Here is a 27,377-nt window from a genome sequence, read left to right on the forward strand (position 1 = left end):
TCCCGCAGCCGAGGTCCATGTCCTGTGCTGCTGCACGCACCAGGTGCAGTCCTGGCGATGCTGCTACTCTGCCCGGCAAGTCTGCTGTGCGCACTCCCAAGGGCTGCAAACTAGTTTTGATTTCTGGCCACCCTTCAGCCAGGAGTGTGGGAGGAAGGGTGTGACTCCTAGAAAGTACCACAATGGAAAAAGGAGTAAGCACCAGGGTAGGATGTGTGAGCTGTGAGCACCACCACACGCTTGGCAAGCACCAAAAACAACAGGAAAAAAGGAAGGCAAGGGACTGGGGGCCCAGTGAAAATTAAAAACAAAAACAGACAAGACTAGAGTGACAGTACAGCACGCAGTCCTTGTTCATGGCCAGCCTGGGCTACATCCCTGGCAACCTGTATTGTCCCCCAAGCACTGCTACGAGTAAGCCCTGAGCACCGCTGGGTGTGGTCCCCAAGCCAAAAAACCAACCAACCAACCAAGAACCAACAAAACCAGGTGATAATTAATTTTTTCCTTTTTGGGTCACACTCAGCGATGCTCAGGGGTGACTCCTGGTTCCGCACTCAGGAATTACTTCTGGTGGTGCTCAGGGGACCATGTGGGATGCTGGGAATTGAACCCAGGTCGGCCGCATGCAAGGCAAATGCCCTACCCACTGTGCTATCACTCCAGCCCCCCAGAAAATAATTTTTATTTATTATTTATTTATTTATTTTTTGCTTTTTGGGTCACACCCGGCAATGCAGAGGTTACTCCTGGCTCTGCACTCAGGAATCACCCCTGGCATGCTCAGGGGACCATATGGGATGCTGGGAATCGAACCCAGGTCGGCCGCGTGCAAGGCAAATGCCCTACCCGCTGTGCTATTGCTCCAGCCCCAGAAAATAATATTTAAAAGGTTCTTCAGAACAGGGTTTCTTAAACTTTCACTTATGAGCCCTTTTCACTTGAGAAATGCAACATGGGCGAGCATGCCAGGAACACCTTGAATTCATTACATGGTTGATTTGAATTAACTTTTGGTCACTGAGCACTGAGAAACCGTTTACTGTTGCCAAATTTTTCATGACCCCCACATTCAGTTACATGACCCCATATGCGTAACAAGCCAGGATTTAGAAAGCACACACACACACACACACACACACACACACACACACACACACTACACATGTTCAAATCCTCTCCATACAACTTCTGAATATATGAAAGCAGCTACCTTACAGGTAAACAGTGGAGAAGATACTGAACTTAAAAGATTAAATCATTCAATTTAGGGTGACCTAAAATTTAGGTATCACTCTACCATCCCAAATGTGTTTAGATATGTTCAAGCTCTTCTTCTCCACTTCTCCTTTATCCTTCTTTATTTTATTTAATTTTTAAAAAGTTAAAAGGAGAGGCTCAGCAAATGAGAAAAGATAACCTTCTTTCCAAGTTGGTTTTGTTTTAACCAAATTTAATCAGGTAATAAAGCCTGGCAACAACTGGGTTTTATTCAACAACACTTGAATGCTGGTCAGGTTCTAAGTGATGGTTTAAAATCAAAATTCTCTGCATCCGATTTCTGGGTCCTCGGGATGGATTCCCAGCACTTAATCCATTGTGGCTTTTTTTTTTTTTTTGGCATTCATATGATTTCAACTCTGAAAAGTGGCCCTAAAAGTGCTTTTTTCTTTTTTTGGTGTGGGTTTGCCAAAGGAGCATAATGGAATCATCCCACGCCTATTTTACTAGCAAGGAACTGCCCTCTGGTGAAAGATAGTTTCTCATTTTCCCCCTCAAGTCATAGAAAGGAACAGTTGTTTTTCATGTGTTTGACACGGAATCATTTTTAATGTTTTGCAAGTGGCTGGACTGAATATGTCTTCTTTTCTCCAAGAGGCAGTTGGGTTTCACTGAGACAGTGACTTCAACACCTCTCTCCATGCAGATTGCTAACTGCTGCTGCAAATGAACAGCTATAAGACAAAACAGTAACCCGGATGGACATAAGAGGATTAAGCTGCTTCCAGTCATCAGTGAGAACACATTCCCATTAGAGCTAACAAAACAAGAATCCCCATAAAATGAAGTTGTCTTTGGAGTAGGTGTTTTTTGTTTTGTTTTGTTTTGCTTTGTTTTTAATACTCAAAGAAAAGCACCTAGTCAATAAATCTTTGTTGAACGTCATTAGTCTCCAGGGCACTAGGCTCTGTCTTGGGACCTGTGATGACTGTGGTGATCTTGTCTACAATGGCTTTGTTCTCACAGAAATTGTGGTGAATCAATATTCTTTGTTCTCTAAAACATGGGTACTATACATCTCTTGGAGTACTGGTTTACTATAAAGGTGGTATCTCAAGAAAGACAGACAAAAGAGGTGTGAATGGCAAGGTAGGAAGTGGTGCAGAACTTCCATGTTCTTTGAACACTCTCGCTTTCCAGTCTTGGGTGTTCCCTGAACAGGAGGCTCCTTCCCCCCATTCTCATTACCTATCCCAACACGAGAGAGATGAAACATCTTTCTCTAAAATGGACAGGTGTGTGTGTGGGGGGAATAGAGGCAAGGACATGGCTTGTGGAGAGGAGGGAAACTTTATACCTCATGGGCTCTACTGAAAATGGAAGACATGATAATTAGAAATAAATGAGATAGAAATATACCTAACAGTGGCCAGCAAGAGTGGTCAATGAAGGGCCAGAGCAATAGCACAGCGGGTAGGGCATTTGCCTTGCACGCGGATGACCTAGGTTAAATCCCCAGCATCCCATATGGCCATATGGTCCCCCAAGTACCATCAGGAGTAACCCCTGAGCATCACTGGTTGTAACCCAAAAGGAAAAAAAAAAAAAGACTGCTCAATGGATGCTCTTCATATGGTAGGTCCAGTTCAATCCCTGGCACCATACAGTCCCCAGAGCACTGCGAGGAGAGATCTTTTCCCAGGACCCTGAGCACCAACAGGCATGTCTCCAAAACCCCAAACCAAAGTCAAATGATAAAGGAAATAAACTCAACAGAGCTGGCAGATTTCACAGGATGAAACAAAAGATCTTCTGAAATAGCATAAGTTTTGATATTGATTTTTCATGAATGAAAGAGAACATCTGCTTAGAAAACATAATCTTGGAAAAATACTGGCTCTCCTTGAGTTATGTTAACTTATTATAACTAAAGAATGCTTAAAAAAGAATTTTTAGAAAAAAATTATAGTTAGCTGACTTTATTTTAAATTTTCATTGATCACCAGGAATTTTAGTAAGATTGAAAAATTATTAAACAGGTAACAAATCTTGATTAAGTTATAAAGAAATGAATAACTTCTCTTTATTACATAACATTATTTAAAAGAAAAAGATTAGTTAGAGTGGAGAAAGATATCTGCAAGGCAGCAGAAAAAATATTGATATGAATATTCCAAAAGAATTATAAATTGACAAGAAAAAAGAACAGGTAACTATGAAAATTGTCCAAATGCATTAAATACAAATTAAAGTCACAATGTGATATCACTTTACCTGTACCTGAATGAGTGCAGTGAAAAAGCCAATTACAGCCATGATATTGAGTAAATAGAACTTCTACAACAGCAGGACTTGTTATTTGACCTGACCTAGAACTCACTCAGTGGGAATAGCCTTCTCCTTAGTACATATTTCAAAAATAATCACCGGCAATGATTTAATCTTACAGCTGGTTGGGCTTGCCAAAATTGTAAGGAGAAAATCTGAGAAATGATATTCCCATTGGGTACCATGAAGGAATCTTAAGTATTTCTGGACATCTAGAAGGTCTCAGGCCTGCACAGATAACACGTATCCCTGGAAGACTTGAGTATTTGCTCTCTTGCCTTGGGCTTATTTTTGAGTTCCTTTGTAAATCAGCAAAGGTCCAAAGATATGGGATCAAAGGATTTGGAAATTTCTGCTTAATCATCATTGCCTGTACTCATGCTAGGAGGTGAGTTTCAGCTCAACACCAAAACCAGGTAAGGGATCACAATAAGAGAAAAGTATAGACTAACATCCCCGTGGTCAAAGATGCAAAAACTTTAATAAAACACTAGCAAATCAAATATAGCCAGAGAGGCTGGAGCGACAGCACAGGAAGTAGGGCGTTTGCCTTGCCCAAGTTTGATTCCCAGCATCCCATATGGTCCCCTGAGCACCACCAGGGGAAATTCCTGAGTACAGAGTCAGAAGGAACCCCTGGGCATCGTTGGGTGTGATCCAAAAAAAAAAAAAAAAGCCACAGATATAAAGACTTACAAAACACGACCCAATAGCATTTAGTTCAGCAATGCACTTTTGGTTCAACACCCCCAAATCAATCAAGGTAATACTACAGTGATCACGGCAATGAAGTACCGATATTAGGAAAGACACTACAGATCAGTGTTTTGAAAATTAGGTAATTATGACCCCCTGGGGATGCTAGGAGGACCTAGGGGTTCAGTAGTAGCTTTGGGTGGAGTTGGGGGGTGCTTTCTACTTGTTCACTTAAAGAAGAAGGTAGATTTTCAGGAGTGCACAAAGTGACTTTTCTGAAAAGGGGAGATAAGTGAAATAAGTTTGGGAACATATGCTCAATGGAATGGAACTGAGAATTCAGAAACGTTTCATGTATCTATTGGCTTCCAAAGGATACCAAGATAATTCAAATGGAAGAAGTACTTTTTCAATAAATGATGCTAGAAAACTATCTTTGTATATATCTACATGCAAGAGAATGATGGTGGACCCCCCCTTAAGAAAGATAAACGTACTCAAAATGCATCTACATCCAAATGTAACTACTCAAAATGATAATTTTCTTTCTTTCTTTCTTTCTTTCTTTCTTTCTTTCTTTCTTTCTTTCTTTCTTTCTTTCTTTCTTTCTTTCTTTCTTTCTTTCTTTCTTTTTCTCTCTTTCTTTCTTTCTTTCTTTCTTTCTTTCTTTCTTTCTTTCTTTCTTTCTTTCTTTCTTTCTTTCTTTCTTTCTTTCTTTCTTTCTTTCTTTCTTTCTTTCTTTCTCCCTTTCTTTTTTGCGTCACACCCGGCAATGCACAGGGGTTACTCCTGGCTCTGCACTCAGGAATTACTCCTGGCAGTGCTCAGGGGACCATATGGGATGCTGGGATTCAAACCTGGGTCGGCCGCCTGCAAGGCAAACGCCCTACCCGCTGTGCTATCGCTCCAGCCCCCTCAAAATGATAATTTTCTTTAAAAAAAAAAGGAGTAAGCCTCTATAACCTTGGGTTAAGCAAGATTTGTTAAATATGTCTGAAACATAAGCAACCAATGGAAAAAATATTGTTTCATAAAAATCACAAACATTGATGGTTTAAAAGACAATATCAAGAAAGTGAAAGACAATCTACAAAATGAGAAATAATTTACAACATATATGCTCTAATATCTTATAAACTACAAAATATACAAGAACTCAAAATGTAACAATAAAAATATAAAAAAACTAATTGAAACTTGGCATAGAACTTGAAGAGATATTTTTTCTTTTTCATACAGAAGACTTGGGGCTGGAGCAATAGCACTGCAGGCAGGAAGCTTGCCTTGCATGTGGCCACCTTGGGTTCGATCCCTTGCATCCCATACAGTTCCCTAAACATGCCAGCGGTGACCCCTGAGCACAGAACAGAGGGAAGCCCTGAGCACCTCTAGGTATGCCCCTGCCCCTAAGATAAGTGTCCAAATAAGCCTATAAAAAGACACTCAGTATCACTGTATTAGGAAAATGCAAATCAAAAGCACTTTGAAATACCACATCACACTCACTGGATAGCTAAGATGGAAAGAAACAGATAATGAAACAGAGACAGTATAGAGGTTAAGGCATTCACCATGCACATAGTTGGCCTCCAACTGGTTTCTGGTACCACAAATGGTCCCCCAAGTACCCCCTAAACATCATCTCTGAGCACAGAGTCAAGCATAGGCCCTGAACATAGTCAGGTGTGCCCCCTTCACCTATCCCCCCAAAACACACAATAAACTTTGGGAAGGAAGCAGGTAATCTTGACTTCTTATACATTGGTAGTGGAACTCTCATGCACAGTAATGTAGGCACTTCCAAAATAGTTTAAGAATTTCTCAAAATGTTAAACATAGTTACCACTTAACCCAGTAATTCTACTCCTAGGTATATAGCCAAACAACTGAAAACATCCATATAAAATGATTGTACAGACATTCATTCATAACAACATGGTCTATAAGAAATAGAAATAATTCAAATGTTCATTAATGAACACATAAACAAAATGTGGTATAGCTATACAATGAAATATTTAACAATAAAAAGGAATGAAATACTGATAATATAAAAAACACAGATAAATACTAAAAACATGCTAACTGAAATATGCCAATCACCCAAGGACAGTAGACACAAGAGCTAGGGAGATTGCTCCATAGTTGGAAGCCTGTCTCATGAGCAGCGGGGAGAAGGCAGCTAGAGAAGAGCTCACTAAAAAAATGATGTTGGAGGAATCGGTCGGGATGGGGGATGTGTGCTGAAAGTAGATAAAGGACCAAATGTGATAGCCTCTCAGTACCTGTATTGCAAACCATAATGTCCAAAAATAGAGAGAGAATAAGGGGGAAATTGTCTGCCAGGGAGGCAGAGGGAGGGTGGGAAAGGGGGGTTATACTGGGGATACTGATGATGGGAAATGTGCACTGGTGGACGGATGGGTGCTTGATCATTGTATGATTGTAACTCAACCATGAAAGCTTGTAACTCTATCTCATGGTGATTCAATTAAAAAAAAAAAGAAAGATGCCAATCACAAAATAAATCATACTCGTATGATTCCATTTGTACAAAATGTTCAGGAAAGAAAATGCCATAGAAGACAAAGCAGATCAGAGATGACGAGAAAGCAGGTGGGGGGCAGTGAGGAGAGACTGCCAATGGGTGGAGGTTTCTTTATGGACAGATGAAAACATTCTAAAATTCGGCTAAAGAGTTAGCATAGTGGGTAGAGCATTTGCTTTGCATGTACTGGATCATGGTTTGATCCTGCCTCTCCATATGGTCCCCCAAGTCCCCCCAGGATTGATCCCTGAGGGCAGAGCCATGAGTAAGCCCTGAGCACTGCAAGGCATGGCCTCAAAACAACAACAAAATAATCTAAAATTGATTATGATGGGTGCACAACTCTAATATATTAAAAGTCATAATCATTAAACTGCACATTTTAAGTGAATGAACTGGGTGATATATATATAAATTATAGATGAGCCTCTGTATCCATCTGTCTGTATTTAAATCCATGCACCAAAAATATGCACTGTATAGTCAGGCCTATGATGGTTCTGTCTGTAGTAAATATGAACAGGCTTTTCCCTTGCCATTGTTCCCTAGACAATATAATAACTATTTCCAAAGCACTTACATTGTATTAGTAATACACTGTATTAGTAATTCTAAGTAATCTAGACATGACTGAAAAAATTTGGGGGATTACGTATGAGTTATATTAAAACTATACCATTATTGTATAAGGGACTTGAGCACTTATAGATTTGTCTCTATCAAAGGACATAAAAATTTAAAAAGACATTAATTTAAAAAAAAAAGATACATGCCACCTATGTTCATTGTGGTACAATTTATAATAGCCAAGATTCAAAATAATCCAAATGTCCAATGACGATGAATGAATAAAAGAGAGGTTATAAATATATATGTACACACAATTAAATACTAAGCTATGAGAAAGATATAATCTACATTATGCTGAGTGAAAAGTCAGAAGGAGAATGACAAATACAGATAATCTCATTCACATGTGTGACTTAAAAGAACAAAGCAAACAAAGTCTGAGAGCAAGCCCTTAGACTGATCACAGAACTGAGATTACAAAATGGGTGGTGAGCTGAACGAGATGAGGTTCAGTGGACTACAGTGGCAGGAATACTGGCACTTTGGCAGTTAGTGGGGAGAAGAGGTTCTCAAGAATGAAGAGAAATGAAGAAACCAGAGCTACCACTGTGTCTGATGAGACTTACCCTTTCTCTCCTTCAACCCATTCCAAAAAAGTTTTCATTTCTATCACTTGACTAAATCCCTATTGGCAACAGATAATAGAAGCTTATTCTCTATTTTTTTATAATCACATGATTAAGATAAACTTATTCTCTCACTTGACATATTTAGCAACATTTGACATAACTGATTATTTCTTCCCACCTTGATCCACTTGCCTTCCCCTCATTCTTCTAGTTTTCCTCCTTATGCCAATAGTTTATGTTCTCAATTTGTATGATGCATCCACTTCTCCCCATTCTCTTAACATTGCAGACACCAAGGAACCCATCCATGCTTCTTTGTATCTGTTCTCTTTTTATATTCAATCCCTGTCTGCACCTTATCTCGTGGATTCAAACACAATCTCTACAAATGATGATTTATCAATCTGTAATGGCCAGACTTCCTGCTGAACCCCATACTCATAACACCATCTTGTCAGCATCTTTACGTGGCTCTCCAATGGACATCCCTAACACACCATCCAAGACAGTACTCCTGATCCTATTTCCCAAGGCTCTTCTGTCCACAGTGGTCATCCCTTCAAGGAAAATGGCAACATTCTCCTTGCCATTACTTCTGCAAATAGCCATGCAGTCAATCCTTATTCTTCTTTCTCTCTCACAGTCCTTCTCTACCAGATCTGCAAATCTCGCTCTTGCCTTCAAGACATTCAAAATTTTACCACTTTTCACCACTTTGGCGGCATCCACTCTGGTCTCGGGTACCCAGCATGGACACCTAGATTACTATTAACTTCTGCCCTGGTCTCTCCATTTCCACCCCAACTCCCAGAGAGTCTTTTCTTAGCTCAGCAGCCAAAATGACACTGTCCAAACATAAATCAGGCCATTTGTTTCCTTCAAAGCCTGAATTTCCCATTTTCTCAAATAATGAGACAAGATATCCTCATCCCTTTCCATCAACCCTATCTCATCTGTGATCTGAATTTATCTCCTTCCCCCTTCCTCTCTTCTCCAGACTGACTGGTCTTCTTGTGTTCCCTTAACACACCAAACTCTCACCTCACAACCTTTTCTCTGAAAAAACAATTCTCTCTGAGAAGAAATCTCTCTCCCCCCCCCCCCACACACACACCAGCTAACTCCTTCACCTGAAGTCACGACATGAATTCTGCTTTGGGGACGGGGCTTACCAAGTGGTGCTCAGGAGACCCAAGATGTCCTCCTGGCAATTCTCCATCAACCTGGTCAGCAGTTCAAGGTGAGGGTCTGAGTAGTGCTGCTTGGGCCCTGCAGTGGTAGGAATGATGACATGCCAGCAGTGCTCTGGGGCCTCTGAGGCTGCACTTGATGCTCGGGGGGCCACGTGGTACCTGTGATTGAACTGTGGTCAGCTCCATGCCAGGCAAGTTCCATAACCTCTGTACTAGGTCTCTAGCCCCCTATTGGTAACTCTACAATCATTTTATCTAAGAAGTTTACCTGGATTTAAAATAGAAATGTGCCACTCCCACTTCCCCTTAATAGCTCATCACTCTCTGATATACTTTGGCATATGTTACTTATTTATTGGTATCCAACAGAATGCAAGTACTAAGGTGGCAAAATTTTGCCTATTTTATTCATCTATGGAATATGAGGGCAGAGTTTCTTGCCCCCGCACCTGGCTGTCTTCACCGGGGCCCTTCAGAGGGGGTGGGCTGAGTCTCCATCCCCGCCCTGAGCAGAGCCCCGACAACCAAAGACCTCTAGAACTCAGCCACAGCCATGCTCAAGGCCACTCTCCACATGCTCAGATTAGCCTCACACATGAAGGAACCGGCAGAGGAACCCAGGTGTGTGGGACCTGGAACTGAGATCTCCAAACCTGCTAGGATTGGGACTGGGCCTCTTCTGCCCAGATCCCCAATTTTCCAGTAGCTAGGCAGTCACACCCACAAACTGCCCTCAGCGCCATGTAATCTCATCAATGGCTAAGATCCAGAGACTATAAATCCAAATTCCAGGAAGCGCAAGGCTGCTTTGCAACTGCTCAACATCTTATAGCCTAGTTCTCCCTCTCAGAGAACCTGGCAGGCTACCGAGAGTTTCCTGCCCACACGGGAGAGGCTGGCAAGCTCTCGGTGGCATATTCATATGCCAAATACAGTAACAACAATGGGGCTCATTCTTCTGACCCCGTAGAAGCCTCTAATGCAGCACCGTTGGGAAGGACAAGTAAAGAGGCTGCTAAAATCTCAGGGCTAGGACGAATGGAGATGTTACTGGGCCCTCATAAGCAAATCAATAATCATTGAGATGATAATGATAGTGATGGAATATGAGGGCTCAAACAGTAAGTGCTTGGAAACAATTGTAAATAAAGATATGCGGGGCTGGAGCGATAGCATAGCAGGTAGGCATTTGCCTTGCACACGGCCAACTTGAGTTCGATTCCCAGCATTCTATAATGGTCCCCTGAGCACCGCCAGGAGTAATTCCTGAGTGCGGAGCCAGGAGTAACCCCTGTGCACCACCAGGTGTGACACAAAAGGAAAAAAACATAAAGATATGAAGGAAACGAAAGGTTTATCAATAGGGGGATATCCATATAAAATCTGGTGTATTTATATAAAACCATTTAATACAACATGAGCTGGATTTGTCTGTATAAACATGAGAGAATGGGGGCTGGAGTGATAGCACAGTGGGCAGGGCGTTTGCCTTGCATGTGGCCAACCCGGGTTCGATTCCCAGCATCCCATATGGGCCCCCAAGAACCGCCAGGGGTAATTCCTGTGTGCAGAGCCAGGAGTAACCCCTGAGCATCGCTGGGTGTAACCCCCTCCAAAAAAAAAAATAAAAACAAAACCATGAGAGAATGTCAAAAACATGTTACTGAATGAATACGGTAATTGCAAAAAAACACTACAATGGGCACCATTTATACAAAAAGAATTAAAAACCAAATTAATATGTATGGTTTGTCGAATTACACATTAAAAATGGTAAAATTAATATACACCAAGTTAAAATTTTGGTTGCTAAGGGACTGAGGAGAGAAATGAAGAGTGGAGGAATCAGAGAATAGACAGGGAAAAAGATTAAAGTAGTCTTCTATTACATAGACATATTTAAATAAAAGGGTCAGAGCAAGTTTTAAAATGTTGACAGTATTCACCCTTAGCATTGGAAACATGAATGTTTGTGGTATTATTCTCTGTGCTGAAACTATTTTTAGAACGGAGAAAATGCAATAGGCTGGGCTATATACTTTGCTGGGAGAAGGCCGATGTTCAATTCCTGACCCACAGAGTCCCCCAAGCTCTACCAGGAGTGACTCTTAAGCATGGAGCTAGGAGTGGCCTCTGAGCACTGCTGGTGATCCACCTACCCCCTCCATTATTATCTTTTAAAATATTTTACTTACTTAGGGTTTTGGGGTATACTGAGTGATGCTCAGGGCTTACTCCTGGCTCTGTGATCTGTTATCATTCCTGGCAGGCTCGAGGGACCATATGGATTGCCAGGGATAGAAGCTGGGTCAGGTGCATACCTGGATCAGTAAGGCAAGCACCCTAACCGCTGCATTATCTCTCTGCCACACCTCCCCTTCCCTGCCCCCTGCAATTATTTTTTTCAAACATTTAATTAAGGGATAGGAGCTAGCTCAAAAGGTTGGAACACATGCTTTGCTTTCAAGAGGTCAAGATTTATTCCTTTACAAGTCCCCCGAGCACTGCTGGGAGTGGGGCCTGAGCACCTTGCCTGGAGTAGTCCATGACCCCAATACAACAACAATAATAAAACAATAACAAAAACGTTTAAATTAACCAGGGTCCAGAGATGGCTCAGGGAAAAAAGCACCAACTGTGAATGTGTGAGGCTGTGTTTTTGGTGTTAAAAATTTTTTTCAATTGAATGACTGTGTCATTCAATTGAAATGTGTCATTCAATTGAAATGTGTCCCTCAGCATGATACTCTTCTTTTTTTAAATTTATTTCACTCAGCATGATACTCTTTTTTTAAAAAAATTATTTATTTTTTAATTAGTGAGTCACAGTGAGGGTATAGTTACAGATTCACACATTTTCATGCTTGTTTTTCCCTCATGCAATGTTTAAGAGCCCATCCCTCCACCAGTGTCCATTTTCCACCACCCATGAACCCAATATCCCTCCCACCCCCCAATCCCATCCCCCCACCCCACCCCGCCTCTGTAGCGGGGCATTCCAATTTGATATTTATCTTTCCTTTTGGGTGTTGTGGTTCCAAATAAGGGTATTGAGTGGTCATCCTGTTCAGTCTCTAGCCTACTTTCAGCACACATCTCCCTTCCCACGCAGGATCTCCAATCACATATTACTTGGTGTTCCCCACTCTATCTGGGATGACTTTCCCCCAGTGTGTGAGGCCAGCTTCCAAGCTATGGAGCCAATATCCTGGTATTATATACTACTATTCTTGGGTATTAGTCTCCTACTCTGTTGTTCTATATTCCACAGATGAGTGCAACCTTTCTATGTCTATCCCTCTCTTTCTGGCTCATTTCACTTAGCATGATACTTTCCATGTTGATCCACTTGTATGCAAAGTTCATCAGCATGATACTCTTCATGTCCATCCATGTATAAACAAATTTCATGACTTCATTTTCCCTAATAGCTGTGTAGATGTTGCTTTTTGATGCTGGGACCAAGACCCCCAGCCATGCAAGGAGAGGTCTGCTGCTCTACTTGAGCCAGCTCCAGATTCCTGGTGCCAGTACACGGAGCATGGTCTTCGCGGTTCTAATATGTGGGACTCCTGGTTTTGCATCAAAGTGTGTGATCTCCACAGCACTGCAGACAGAGGATGAGACCTCCGGCAAGCAGCGCAACTAAAAAATGTGTTAGCCTCACAGTCAGACGTGCCACTTCTGGAGAGCATGCATGTGAGCACTACACTAAAGAGAGCACCCCGCTGCCCCCCCCACCTGCCCAAAGCAAACACTATGGCCCAGGTGTGAGCACAGCAAACAGGACAGAGTCCAATCCTGGTGATCACCTCTACCACCACATAACTCACAAAGCGAAGGGAAAAGGAAGATGTTTAATTAGAAAGTACTGGATAACATGATTGCCAAAGAGGGGGCTGTTGTGCATAAGTCAAACCCATTCACACAATTAGCTGGTTCAGTAAACGCCAGATCGAATGCTTGACATACCCTAGATTTCCCTTAGTATTTTTCTACTTCCCGTATAAAAGCTATAAATGTTATCATTCCAGGAACCGGGTCCTTGAAGTTCTGGTTAGGACACTCGGAGACTACACAGAGTCACAAATTTCCATTTACTGCTTTCTGTCGGAAATGAGCGATCTCATGCTGTATTATTTTTATTAGACTCTTATCATCCCCATGACAAATCCCTTTAACACGAACCTTGTTTGGGAATCTGATTTTAATTAAAAGAACTCTGTGATCAATGATAAACTTTCACTTGCTCTCCAACTGTTCTGTCTCTTATAAGCATTTATGTTTGTCAGTGTACAACTGTTTGTGCACATTTGATTTTTGATACTTCTAAAGTCACATAAGTAACTTTTGTGAGCCTGTTCCTGATTTAAAAGTCACTTCTATCTAAATTCTATTGCTTATTGTGTATGTGTATAATTACTTCTGCTTACCTTAATTCTTGACTTACTGTTGTTTATAGGCTCTTCAAAATTGCACTTTAAGTTTTACAATTTATCAAAAAGAAAGCAGGTCCTTTAACTAATGTCATTTTGTTCAGTGTGATGTGACGTGGGTTTCTTCCTCGTATAAACATTATAACAAAAGAATGTTGAGTAAGACCACATTATTTGAGGACGTGCTGTGCCTGCACACATCTCTCTGTAGGGATGTACTTCCTTAATTTGTTTCCTTAGCTTTTGCTATGTCATGTTGGGTAACAAATAAACCAAAAAAGAAATGACTTATAGCAATGATTTCTTTCCAATTCACACTATAACTTGGTAACCTTACGCTGAACACAATCTGCTTTATAGATCTTCCCATTCAAGAACCCAGATGGACGGAAAAGTCCCTTTGGAACATACTACTTCAATTTAGGGGGGGGAAAGAGGACGAAAGAACAAACATGTAATGGCTTTTAAGCATTCTGTTTGGGACACTCTGGCAGTGTTTGAGCAACCACGTGGTGCTGGTGACATCAGTGGCTCTACATGTCAGCATGAACTCCACCCCTTTGTGCTATCTCCCCAGCTCGTCTTGGAGATATAATAAGGCAGTGGAAACCTTTTCTTTTTTTAATTTTAATTTTTTGACTTTTGGGCCACATGCAGAGGTGCTTAGGAGTTACTCCTGGCTCTGCATTCAGGGGTCACTTCTTGCTGGGCTCTGGGGACCTAATGTGGTGCCAGGGATCAAACCTGGATTGGCTATGACCAAATAAGGCAAGTGCCCTATCCACTGTACTATCTCTTGGGCCCCAGCTGACACCTTTGTGACAAGGAATGTGATTGTCTAATACTAGCTTTCAAACGTCTCTGCATTTTGTATGCCTCAGGTAATTTAGACCCATCTGTTTTATTTCCAGAAACTCTGGAATCTTCCAGAAGATTCCCAGCTCTGTTGGTCCACACTGTTGACTCCCTTTCCACTCCAAGGGGGAGTGCGCCCCCTGTTGGAAACCCCGCAGCCCCAGACATTCAAGTGTGGCTCTGGACTCCATTCAGCTGCAAGTCACCAGGGCAAGGAAAGCAACAGAAAACTGCAGTTCCGTTTCGGGCCTTGGTTTTATACTGCCAAGACTAGGGGCAGAGGGCCAAGCAGAATCCTTGTTTGTACATACTGCGCCAAGATTCATGAGCCTGGGGCTTTCATTCAAAACCAGCTTCCCCAAAGACCCCCTGACTTTATTCTTAGTATTGATTTTTGTTGGGGGGGCATGACTCTAATTAGGGAGATTCCGTTCTCCTCCCTCGCTCTCCCTGCCCTGCTCTGGTCTCCGCAGCAGGAGGTCAGATGCTCGCACTGTCCTTTCTCCATGCCTTGGCAGGAAGCCAGAGCCTGAGGCGATGGACTCTGTCTTTTCTCCTCCATCTGCAGGGTGATTTCAAGGAACGTGTCACTTAAAGATACGGAGCCCTTCACTGCAGAGACAGCTTGGGATAAGAGGGGACGCACCACTCCAGTCAGCTGGACATGAAGATCATTAACCTGGGCCCCGGGAAGGCAGCCTCTGCCACATACACATACAGGTATCTCTCTTTTCCCCAATGCCCACTTTCAGTTCTCTCTCTTCTCTTCCTCCTCTCTTCTCTCTTTTTCTTTCCTTTCTCTCTCTTTTCCCCCCCCTACAAATGCACACACACACACACACACATGCATGCATGTACAGGCACACACACACATACACACACACACACACACACACACACACTCATGCGCATGCGCACCTTTCATAGAAGAGCTTGCCCACATATGGCAAACATATTTTAGGGGAAGCACCATGACTGAAGGCCAGTGGGAGAGAAAGAAAAAGAAAATAATGAGGAAAAAAAACTTCAATAAGTCTAAATTGTTCCAGTCAGACTGCTGAGAAAGAATGCAAAGGGCTAGAGAAGAAAATTATTGGTAAAATCAGCATTATAACATAACTAAATTCTTTCCCTACTTCAAATGATTACTAGAACTTATTCTGGTGAACAGAGTATCTGGGGAACTCGTCTATATTTAGCTATAAGTGTTTCCCAACACAACAGATATAGATGAATAGAACTTACTAAAGAATTTTAAAAATCCTGTTTCTCCAACTCAGAATTTCAAAATGTTTAGATTTTCCATACAAATAAAGCATGGTAGTCAGATGCGGTTGTAACTCATCTGAACAGAGTAGTGGCTCCCAAAACTTTGAGTTTAATTGTTTTCTAAATTCCTAGACTGTTTATTCATATCAATGATCCAGCAAAATGCTTAAATGTACTACAAAACACCAATTTAAAGGAGCCAGAAAAACTTGTTAAAATGTAGACAACCAACAACTTTCTAGACACCTATTTTATAAGTAAAAAATTATCTACAATTTTTCTCAAGATAATGCCCTCCACCCAAATGACATTACCTCCTGCTTTAAAAGGCTATTGGTAAAATAATTATTAATAAAAGAAAATAATCAGATCATCTGAACACAAAATTAAGTGTTGGTAAAGGGCCTGCATACTTTAATTGTGGAGATGAAAGGAAACACTGGTCTTTTGTTCTCAAAAGGCCCTTTCTTGAATGGATTTTCAACTGAACTCAGTTTAGGAGTTTCCATGAGAGGAGAGGCGGAGCTGGTGCATTTTAAGCGGAAAGATGCCTATGGCTATGATGTGAGGGATGCACCATGGATTTATGGCATACAGGCAGGGGTGAGGGAGAAATTTAACGGCCCAGGTCAGAAAAAAGTGGGGCCTGTGAGGTCAGCTTGGTGATCGGTCCATCAATCAGCCCCTGATGCAAAAGTGTGGGGTTTCTCTCCAATAGTACATCTTTCCACTTTCTGCCAAAGTGGTGCCTTATAGGGAAAAACAGCGCCACCTGAACATGCCACCAGGAACGTCTAAGAATTGGTCTTAAGTACATTTTCTAACTTACCTGATCTATTCATGCCTTAATGCATTCATTATGAAAGAATGGTAATACCTAATGCATGAGAGGTAAGACATGAAAAGTTTGAAAATCCTACACATTTAAAATATATTAGTTTTCTAATAAACATGATCTCCCATGGTTGTCTTTCTGATCGGTAAGTGCCATGATTATTTTCTTTCCAGTTCCCACAGACTGAAGATGGCACAAGCCAGTGGTACAGGTTGTAGTAGTTAAGTATTGGTTTATGTATCAGAAAAATCAGGCCATGACGATTTTTTCATCTACTAGAACAAATATGGGCCAGGTTTAAAATAATAACTGGCCTTTCTGGAAGGCCAGTCTAATCTGATTGTGCCTTATTTTGAGAATGGTGCTAAGAACAAAGCCACTGATGCCCGCACAGTTTCAAGCTAAAGCAAAACGAAGAACTTCTGCTCCTTCCGTGAAAACCTGAAGCTTCCTGCTTATTTCTAACGAATTAAAATCTAATATTCCATGCGAGACTCCCTCTGGGCACCAGGCAAGTTCCATTTTTATTCAAATAATGAAAAATGGTGATGAGTCACTTTATTGTAGTATAGTCTGCCCACTTAAATGCCAATGTAGAATAGTGAAAAGAGAAAACAACATCGAGTAAAGACTTTTGAGCCATACAAAAGATATAATTTGGTGGAAAAAACCACCACAACATGACCCATGTACTAAACGCATGAAAAAGGGGAGGGGTTAAAAAAATAAAAATTGGGACTGCAGTGGGTAGTGTAACTGTCTTGTGTGGGGCCGACCAGGCTTGAGCCCTGGCACCCAGATGGTCCCCCAAGTCCCACCAGGAGTAATTCCTAGGTGCAGAGCCAGGAGTAATTCTTGAGCATCACTTTGTGTGAACCCCAAACAAAACCAAAACAACAATCAATTTTTTTTTTATTTTACATTTTTTAGGGATTGGAGCGATAGCACAATGGGTAGGGCATTTGCCTTGCCCACAGCCGACCAGGGTTTGATTCCTCCATCCTTCGAGGAGAGCCTGGTAAGCTAATGAGAATATCCTGCCCACACGGCACAGCCTGGCAAGCTACCCGTGGCATATTCCATATGCCAAAAACAGTCACAACAAGTCTTACAATGGAGATGTTATTGGTGCCTGCGCCAGCAAATCGATAAACAACAGGATGACAGTACTACAGTACTACTTTTTTTAGTGCAGAAGGACTATAGGGAATTGAAATAGGACTCCATCATTAAAATAAAAGGCATAAAAAAAGGAGACTTTTTTTTGTTTTTTTTTGGTTTTTGGGTCACACCCGGCGATGCCAGGGGTTACTCCTGGCTCATGCACTCAGGAATTACTTCTGGCAGTGATCGGGGGACCATATGGGATGCTGGGATTTGAACCCAGGTCGGGAGCGTGCGGCAAATGCCCTACCCGCTGTGCTATTGCTCCAGCCCCCCCCCCTAAAAAGGAGACTTAAGATTCACAGTCAATTGTAATGTGTGGCCCATAGATAAATTCAAGCAAATCAATTATAAGAGATCTCTTAGGGAGGGTGAGCATAATTTGAATATGAACTAGATATTAAATGATACCGTGGCGTATTCGATATGCTAAAAAAAGTAACAACAAGTCTCACAATGGAGATATTACTGATGCCCACTCAAGCAAATTGATGAGCAATGGGACCACAATGCTACAATGCAATATGGAATTATCGTTAATTTTGCTAAGTAGGATGACAGTATTGTAGCCAGTTGAGGAAATGTTACATTAAGAACATTTCCTTAATTGAAAGGCATATTAAAATATTTAGGGAGTAAAATGGCATAATACATGGCATCTGCTTTATAATATTTCAACAACAGGACCAGAGATATGGTACAGGGATTAAGGCACTTGTTTTGCATATTGCTGATCCCCATTCCGTCCCCAGGAGTGATGTCTGAATACAGAGTCAAGAGTAAACCAGTAAGTGCTGGGTGTGTTCAAAAACTATAGAAAAAAAATAATCAATTTTAAATAAAAAATTATTTCAACCACAAAAATAACACAGATGAGACAAATCACATACTGCTAATAAATAGCAGAGGCATGGTGTACTATTCTACCTTTCTATCTAATTGTCTATTAAGTGTTCTTTATTACATTTATTAAAAGGAAAAGTTGTTCAAGTCAAAGAAGAAAGAAATACTCAGACCAAACATGTCTTGAAAGCAGAAAGATACCTGGAAGAGTCTGTCATGTTGTTTTTGTGGAAAAAGTTGTAGAATGCTGGCTGATATGAATGTAGGTTTCCCTCAAGATTTTTCTGTCTTTTTGTTTTTGGGCTACACCCGGAGGTTTTCAGGGGTGCACTCAAGAATCACTCCTGGGCTTGGGGGACTGAATGGGATGCTGGGGATCAAACCCAGGTCAGCCAAGTGTAAGGCTAATACCATACCTGATGTACTATCTCCCCCAATACCTCCCTCAAACTTTTTGAAAAAATTTCCCAAGGAAGTTGCAATCATGGATGGGAGAGAGTATCATGGGACAGTTTAGAGCTACAATAAGACCATGAACTTTACACTCTAACCTGGACCTACAACCAACTTAAGAATCAATAACATAAAGGGCAGTTCTGATACAGCAGGGACCAGTAGGGTAGAAGTAGTTAGAAATGATGACTCTGGGGGTTGGAGCAAGAGTACAGTGGGTAGGGTGTTCGCCTGGCACAAGGCTGACCCAGGTTCGATCCCCAGCATCCCATAAGGTCCTGGGAGCACCACCAAGAGTAATTCCTGAGTATAGAGCTAAGCATAACCACTGAACATTGCAAAAAGAAAAAGAAAATCATTCTGGACAAGAACTGAGTGGAAAGTAGGTAAAGGGATATACGGGATAACTTTTCAGTATCTGTACTGCAAACCATAGTGCTCAAAAGGGAAGAAGGGCAAGAAAAAGGGAAAGAGAGAAAGAAGAAAAGTGCCTGCACAGAGGCAGGCAGAGGCTGGGGCAGGGAGGGAAAAAGGGGACATTGGTGGTGGGAAATGTACACTGGTGACGGGATGGATTCTGGAGATTTATGTGACTGAAACCCAATGATAAGTGACTTTGAAACTTTATATCTCACATCTTTTATATTCAACAACTGCAGCACTGTAGTACTATCACACTGTCATCCCTCTGCTCATCGACTTGCTCGAGCGGGCACCAGTAACGTCTCCATTGTGAGACTTGTTGTTACTGTTTTAGACTTGTTGTTACTGTTTTTGACATAGCGACTATGCCACGGGTGGCTAGCGAGGCTCTGCCGTGCGGGTAGGATACTCTTGGTAGCTTGCCAGGCTCTCCAAGTGGGATGGAGGACTCAAACCCGGGTTGGCCATGTGCAAGGCAAATGCCCTACTGCTCTGCTATCGCTCCAGTCCACAAAAATTAATTAATTATTTTTTAAAAATAATCAATGACTGGGGCTGGAGTGATAGCATAGCGGGCAGGGCGTTTGCCTTGCATGCGGCCGACCCGGGTTCGATTCCCAGCATCCCATATGGTCCTCTGAGCACGGCCAGGGGTAATTCCTGAGTGCAGAGCCAGGAGTGACCCCTGAGCATTGCTGGATGTGACCCAAAAAGAAAAAAAAAATCAATGACTCTATGACAATGATAGTTGGAAAAGATCAGTCTGGACAAAAACTGAGTGCTGAAAGGTAAAAAAGTGATATGCATGTTACCCTTTCAGTAACAGTACTGCAAACCACAGTGCCAAAAAGGAAAATAGAGAAGAAAAGTATCTGCCATAGAGAAAGGCTGTGGGGATGGGGAGGGGCAGGCAGGCGGGAGGGAAACTGGGGACATTGGTGGTGGAAAATGTACACTGGTGAAGGGTTGGGTGCTAGAACACTCTATGACTGAGACTCAATTATGAACAACTTTGTAACTGTATATCTCATGGCAATTTAATTTAAAAATTTTTTAAATAAAAAACATTTTTTTTCTTTTTGGGTCACACCCAGCAATGCTCAGGGATTAGTCCTGGCTCTGCACTCAGGAATTACTCCTGGCAGTGCTCGGGGGACCATATGGGATGCTGGGAATCAAACTTGGGTCGGCTGCGTGAAAGGCAAATGCCCTACCTGCTGTGCTATTACTCCAGCCCCAAAAAACAATTTTAAAAAAAGAATTAATGAGTTCATAGAGGGTGTAGAGCACTGTGGTAGTGGTGAAGGTACACAGTAATTTTGTGTATCTTCATTAAAAGTACAAAACTTAACACTGTTTTAATCACATTACCTAAGTTACAAAAAAAATCAATGATATTGTCACCATAGAAAATCAGAGAAAAGATGATTTTATAATCCCTCTTTTTAATGTTTTTGTTTTGTTGTTTTTGGTGGTACTAGAGCTTACTCCTGGCTCTGTGCTCATGGATCACTCTTGGTGGGGCTTGAAGGACAATATGGGGAACAGGAGATTGAACCCAGGTCAACCTCGTGCAAAGCAAGTGCCTTAGTCACTGTACAATAATTCCTACTTTTGAAAAACTTCTTACAAAGTCTCCCATATTATAGGCTACTCTTTCAGTTGCTACACCGAGTAGCAAAATATCATAAAAATAACATAACTCTTTTTTATCTGCCAATTTTAGAGGCTTTGGAGGTAACTGTCCAAAAACCATTCCTGGGGGTATGAGCTCAAAGTTAATACTGGATGTGGTTGTAAATAAGCCTTTCACTTTAAAGGTCACTTAAAAAATTATAGTGAGTGGTTACTTTGCGGACAAGAAAAATTTTCCCTATTCACAGTATGGATATATATAACAATCAAACAGCATTTGATTTTTTTTTTTCCTTTTTGGTCACATCTGGCGATGCACAGGAGCTACTACTCTTGGCTCTGCACTCAGGAATTACTCCTTGTGGTGCTCAGGGGACCATATGGGATGCTGGGAATTGAACCCGGGTTGGCCGCATGCAAGGCAAACGCCCTACCCGCTGTGCTATTGCTCCAGCCCAGCATTTGACTTTTTTAATTTTGATAAGGATTTTTAAAACTTTGATAAGGATCAAAAAACAAGAGCAGATTACACGGAATGAAGATGTGCTTTGGAAAATTCATTTGGTGATGTCAAAGGAGGTTCTAATGATGACCAGAATTACAATATTGTAGATGGATGTGAAGAGTCTGAATAATCACTGTAACACAAATATGAGAAGCATACCCATTTCAGAGAGATGAGTGCTTCAGAAGACAACCGAGGTGGGGCTGGAGATGACCAGTTGGCCATAAGACAGAATGAGTAAGAAATAACAAGATGTGGATGTTGCATAAAACACATCTTCACATATTCAGAGAGCAATCACGGGGAAAAGAAAGTGGATTTGTTGTGTTAGTTTTAGAAAGCAGACATTAAAGGAGAACGGAAATTTTTAGGAAGGCAGATATTTGTTCAATATAAGTAACTACATTAGGGCCATCAGATCTACCTGAAATTGAATTCTGAAGGTCAAGGATAAGTGATGGCTTCAACTGTGCAGAAGAAATTGAGATGAATTGCCTATATGGTCATTTAATCATTAGTTGTTATTATCTTATCTACAGGTTGGCAACAAGTTTAAGTTAATATAGCATTTATATTTTAATAAGATAGTCTTCACTACATGTTTTTAAATGGTTGCACCATGTGAATCATGACATTAAGTTCTATAGCTAATAAAAGTATATAAAAACAATGACAGTAGTCTATGATCAAGGAAAGACATATTTACATGTATAACACATGTTACACCTGGTTACATCTTAACATATGCCATAACATGTTAATGCAATGTCTAACCAAAAAATTGCTACAAGGCTAAGCAGATATATAAGAGGGGATGATTTAGTTAAAATTTTCTCTTCTTGATGGCATCTGCATTTCTATGTTCATTACAGCACTGTTTACAATAGCCAGAATCTGGGAAAAACCAGAGTGCCCCAAAACAGATGACTGGTTAAAGAAACTCTGGTACATATACACAATGAAATACTATGTAGCTGTCAGAAAACATGAAGTCATGAAATTTGCATATAAATGGATCAACATGGAAAGTATCATGTTGAGTGAAATGAGTCAGAAAGAAAGAGACAGACATAGAAAGATTGCACTCATATGTGGAATATAATAGAATTGAGAAGTGCAAGTTTGCAGTGATGCAATTTCTGGCAGATCTTTCTCTGGACTTAGTTACTAAAATACTAAAATACAGAAACCCAAAACCGTGAGGCCACTAGGTGCGGTCACTTGACCTCATACCTCTTCATTCTCAGCAATGGAAAACAAATTGTTAAATGCTTCCTTTTCAGCACGTCTGACTTTAGGGGGGAGACTCTCCAAACAATAATAGTGAGTTTTGTTGAAATATTGAATGCAATCAAAGTGAAAGTAAAGTGAAATTTATCAGTTACACAGGCAAGGGGGGGGCTAGGGGTGTGGGGGGAGCTAGGGGTGTGAGGGGACGGGGTGGAGCTATACTGTGATTCTTGGTGGTGGAATATGTGCACTGGTGAAGGGATGGCTGTTCGAGCATTGTATAACTGAGACTTAAACCTGAAAACTTTGTAACTTTCCACATGGTGATTCAATAAAAAAAATTTTTTAAATTAATTAATTAATTAATTAAAAATATTTTCTCAATAATTAAAAAATATATACATGTGGCTGGGGAGATAGTGGAAGAAAAAAATTTTTCTCTTCTTTGCAAGGGAGTCTTTTAAATATCTCTAATCCAATACCTCTGCCTGTCCAAGAGTAAACTGATTCGCTCATAGTGAAGATATGACTCAAACATTTTGGCTTTGTTCTGAAGCCTTATTTTGGCTTTGAATCAAGGCCTTCCAATTTTCCACCTAGTTTTTTCAAATCTTCTCAAAATTTATTATACAAAGAATGAACAAAGGGAATTATCCAATATACCTTCCAAATGCAATACCTAATAAAACATTAGTGGAATAGTGTAAAACCACTGGTGGTAGGATCAGTGAAAGAGCATTACATTTCTAAACCTCAACTATGAAGAACTTTGCAATCACGTGCTTTAATAAAACAAAATTAAAAACAAAACCAAAAACCATGGTCACCAAAATCTATCCTCAATCACCAGAGTGATGTCTGAATTCAACCCAATAGTGAAAGACAATTCCAGGGCTGGAAGTCCTAATGAAACACAGCTTTTGAGTATAGGATGCATTATAAATTAACCAAGTAGAGTGGAGGTGAAGTTGAGAAATAGAATTGCATTATAATGATACTGGATCATCTGAATACAGAGAAAGCATATAAATGAAACAATCATATTTGATGAGTCACTCGAACAATTTTTAAAAAAGAGTCAGAAATATGAGCTATAAACCCCTTTTATTTTTCTTTAAATAATCTGAAAATTAAATTGCTCAATTCTAATCTGAGTCTCTGACCTGAGATTGTTGGAAAAGGATGCACTTCTCAGGGTTTATGCCACATGCCAGAAGAACAGCAGTCATGTCCAAGATGCTCTGCCGAAGAACAGCTGGGTCCTGGGGGATGGTGATGGAGTGTAGGTCAACAATGCTGTACAGCACAGAGTTATGCTCCTCCTGTAGTCTCACCCAGCTCTCAATGGCTCCCAGGTAATTGCCTAGGTGCGGGATTCCTGTAGGCTGAATGCCAGAGAATATTCGTGTCATGGCATCTTTCTGGAAAAAGACAAACAAACACGTTGACTTCTGAGGTGGAATCATAAATCCATTGCCCCGTTATCATAACTATGATGGCTAATCTTAATAGTTTAAGACTGTTTGTTTGCTTCTGGACCGAATCTGGTGATGCTCAAGTGCTACTCCTGGCTCTGCACTCCAGAATTATTCAGAATTACTCCTGACTATGCGTGGGGGACCATCTGGGATGCTAGAAATTGAACCTGGGTCAGGCCTGTGCAAGGCAAGTACCTTACCTATGGTACTATTGCTTTTGCTGCAATAGCTTAAAGCTATTAAATGATGTGACAGTCATAATTCTTGTGTATTTATTTCTAGGCTCACTCTGTGCAAATCACAACACTAGGTGCATTTGAGGGCAGAACATAATATAGAAAATGCTTCCCCCCCCACTCAAAAGCATACAAATACAGAGACAGAAGAAAAGGTCTTCAACCCCAAGAAAATGTAATCTAATTGGCGATGGAGGATAGATTTGTGAAAAGAGTGCAACATGGCAACATGATTATGACTGATTTCAGAAGATAAATAGTGAATAGGCAGGAATTCCTCAGAGGAAAGGATGATTGTGGTTCTGGTGGTCAGTGAGAAAGTCTTCAGGCAGAATCAAATTTCACTAGAAAATAGGGTCCCCAAGGGTTTCTTTGTGACTTCATTTGTTGCACACTTAAAACAGTAAAGACCATAGCATAAGGGGAAAGTTTACTACAAATAAATGCTATTTACTTCATTTTATTTTGAAAAATAATTGCTAATATTATAATTTAGTGTCCCAGAAGAAGGTAGGATAGAATCTGAGAAATGTACATTCTACATTTAGTGATACATCTTGAGAAGGTTATTAGCTTTTACATATTTCAGTTTCCTGTCTTGATGTATACAATTATCTGACCTCACCATCACCAAATGCCCAATATCCTTTTACTTTCAATAAATCATAGTTGGTCCTTTATTTCTTCAAATATGAGTTTTAAATTCTGTATAATTTTAAGTTAGAGAACATTTTTTTAAAAAAAAATCAGGGTTGGACCCTCTGCGCCTAAAGACTTTGATTCCAGAGACCTTCTAACCCATTTTGGCATCCAGAGCAGCTTCTTACAGCAATGCATGGGACTGTGAGCTGGGCTACAACTCTGCACTGCCCAAGGATGGATCTTTCCTCTCCACCCTGTTTTTCTGCATGGAAAATGGCAGTGACAGCAATATCCACGTGGCAGGAGCCATCTTCTAAGACTCCTAACCCAGAGGTATACGGTTTTTACACTTTGGGGCTCATAGGCAATCATGGGAAGTAGGTGTAACGCCCTCGGCCCAGAAAAATCCAGAGCTGCTGAGAGCGAAACGGACAGCAATGCAATGGGACTGTGAGCTGGGCTATGCAATTTCTGGCAGAATTTTCCCTGGACTTTATACAGAAATCCAAAACTCTCTTAATTAACATCTCTTAATTGTCAGCAATGTGAAATGGTTCCTTTTTAGCAGGTCTGACTTTGGGGGGAAACTCCAAACAATAACAGTGAGTTTTTTGTTGAAATATTGAAGATAATCAAAGTAGCAGCCATTTCTCTAGACTGTGAACTACGCAATAGCCCCACACCGGCCGGGAAGAGGAAATATCCCTCTTTCCGGGTTGTTTCCCTTTTTCGGGGAGAAACGCAGCGTGGCGTCCACCATACTATGAGGCGCGGGAAGGGGGATGGGGAAAAAAAAAAGGAAAAGGAAAAAGGAAAAAAAAAGAGTTATGTACTTGGAGCAGTGGGGCTACATATATCTTCATTCTAAGCAATGGAAAACTAATTATCAAATGCTTCCTTGGCAGTAGGGCTGTCTTTCTTGGGGAGAAACTCCAACAACAATAGTGATTTTTGTGTTGAAATATGGAATGTAATCAAGGTAAAGAGAAAATGAAGTGAAATTCATCAGTTATGCAGTTGGGGGAGGGGGCGGGGGCGGGAGCTGAAGGTATACTGGGGTTTTTTGGTGGTGGAATATGGGCACTGGTGAAGGGATGGGTGTTTGAATATTGTATAACTGAGACATAAGCCTGAAAACTTTGTAACTTTCCACATGGTGATTCAATAAAAAACAATCATGGTTATGTTTTTTTTTTTTTTTTTTTTTAATTAGAGAATCACCGTGAGGGTACAGTTACAGATTTATACACTTTTGTGCTTATACTTCCCTCATACAAAGTTTGGAACCCATCCCTTCACCAGTGCCCATTCTCCACCACTCGTAAACCCAGTGTCCCTCCCACCCTCCCCAATCCCATCTCCCCCCCACCCCACCCTGCCACTGTGGCAAGGCATTCCCTTCTGTTTTCTCTCTCTAATTAGCTGTTGTGGTTTGCAATAAAGGTGTTGAGTGGCCGCTGTGCTCAGTCTCTAGCCCTCATTCAGCCCGCAACTCCCTTCCCCCACATGGCCTTCGACTACAATGTAGTTGGTAATCGCTTCTCTGAGTTGACCTTTCCCCGGAACGTGAGGCCAGCCTCGAAGCCATGGAGTCAACCTCCTGGTACTTATTTCTACACTTCTTGAGTGTTAGTCTCCCACTCTGTTATTCTATATACCATAGATGAGTGCAATCTTTCTATGTCTGTCTCTCTCTTTCTGACTCATTTCACTCAGCATGAAACTTTTCATGCCCATCCACTTGACTACAAAATTCTTGACCTCCTTTTTTCTAACAGCTGCATAGTATTCCATTGTATAGATGTACCAAAGTTTCCTCAACCAGTCATCCGTTCTGGGGCATTCGGGTTTTTTCCAGATTCTGGCTATTGTAAACAGTGCTGCGATGAACATACATGTGCAGATGTTGTTTCGATTGTACTTTTTTGCCTCTCTGGGATATATTCCCAGCAGTGGTATTGCTGGGTCAAATGGGAATTCAATATCTAATTTTTTGAGAGTCGTCCAAATTGTTTTCCAGAAGGGCTGAACCAGTCGGCATTCCCACCAGCAGTGAAGAAGGGTCCCTTTCTCCCCACATCCTCTCCAACAGCTAAAATTCATATGGAATAACAAACGTCCAAGGATAGCTAAAACAATTCTTGGGAAAAAGATGATGGGAGGCATCACCATCCCCAATCTCAAACTT

At 41.1% G+C, this 27,377-nt stretch overlaps 1 protein-coding gene across 3 annotated transcripts in view; it reads right to left on the reverse strand.

Annotated features, from left to right (window-relative positions):
* Nucleotides 1-27,377, reverse strand: part of WARS2 (tryptophanyl tRNA synthetase 2, mitochondrial) — a 112,126-nt gene that overhangs the window by 25,103 nt on the left and 59,646 nt on the right. For 2 of the 3 annotated variants that reach the window (XM_055133811.1, XM_055133809.1), the window contains exon 2: nt 23,997-24,254. In XM_055133811.1, coding sequence (XP_054989786.1) covers nt 23,997-24,254 — 258 coding nt within the window. The remainder of the gene's footprint in view (nt 1-23,996; nt 24,255-27,377) is intronic. The other variant, XM_055133810.1, reaches the window with a different exon arrangement.

This window comes from Sorex araneus, chromosome 3 (genome assembly GCF_027595985.1).
Source record: "Sorex araneus isolate mSorAra2 chromosome 3, mSorAra2.pri, whole genome shotgun sequence".
Taxonomy (NCBI): domain Eukaryota; kingdom Metazoa; phylum Chordata; class Mammalia; order Eulipotyphla; family Soricidae; genus Sorex; species Sorex araneus.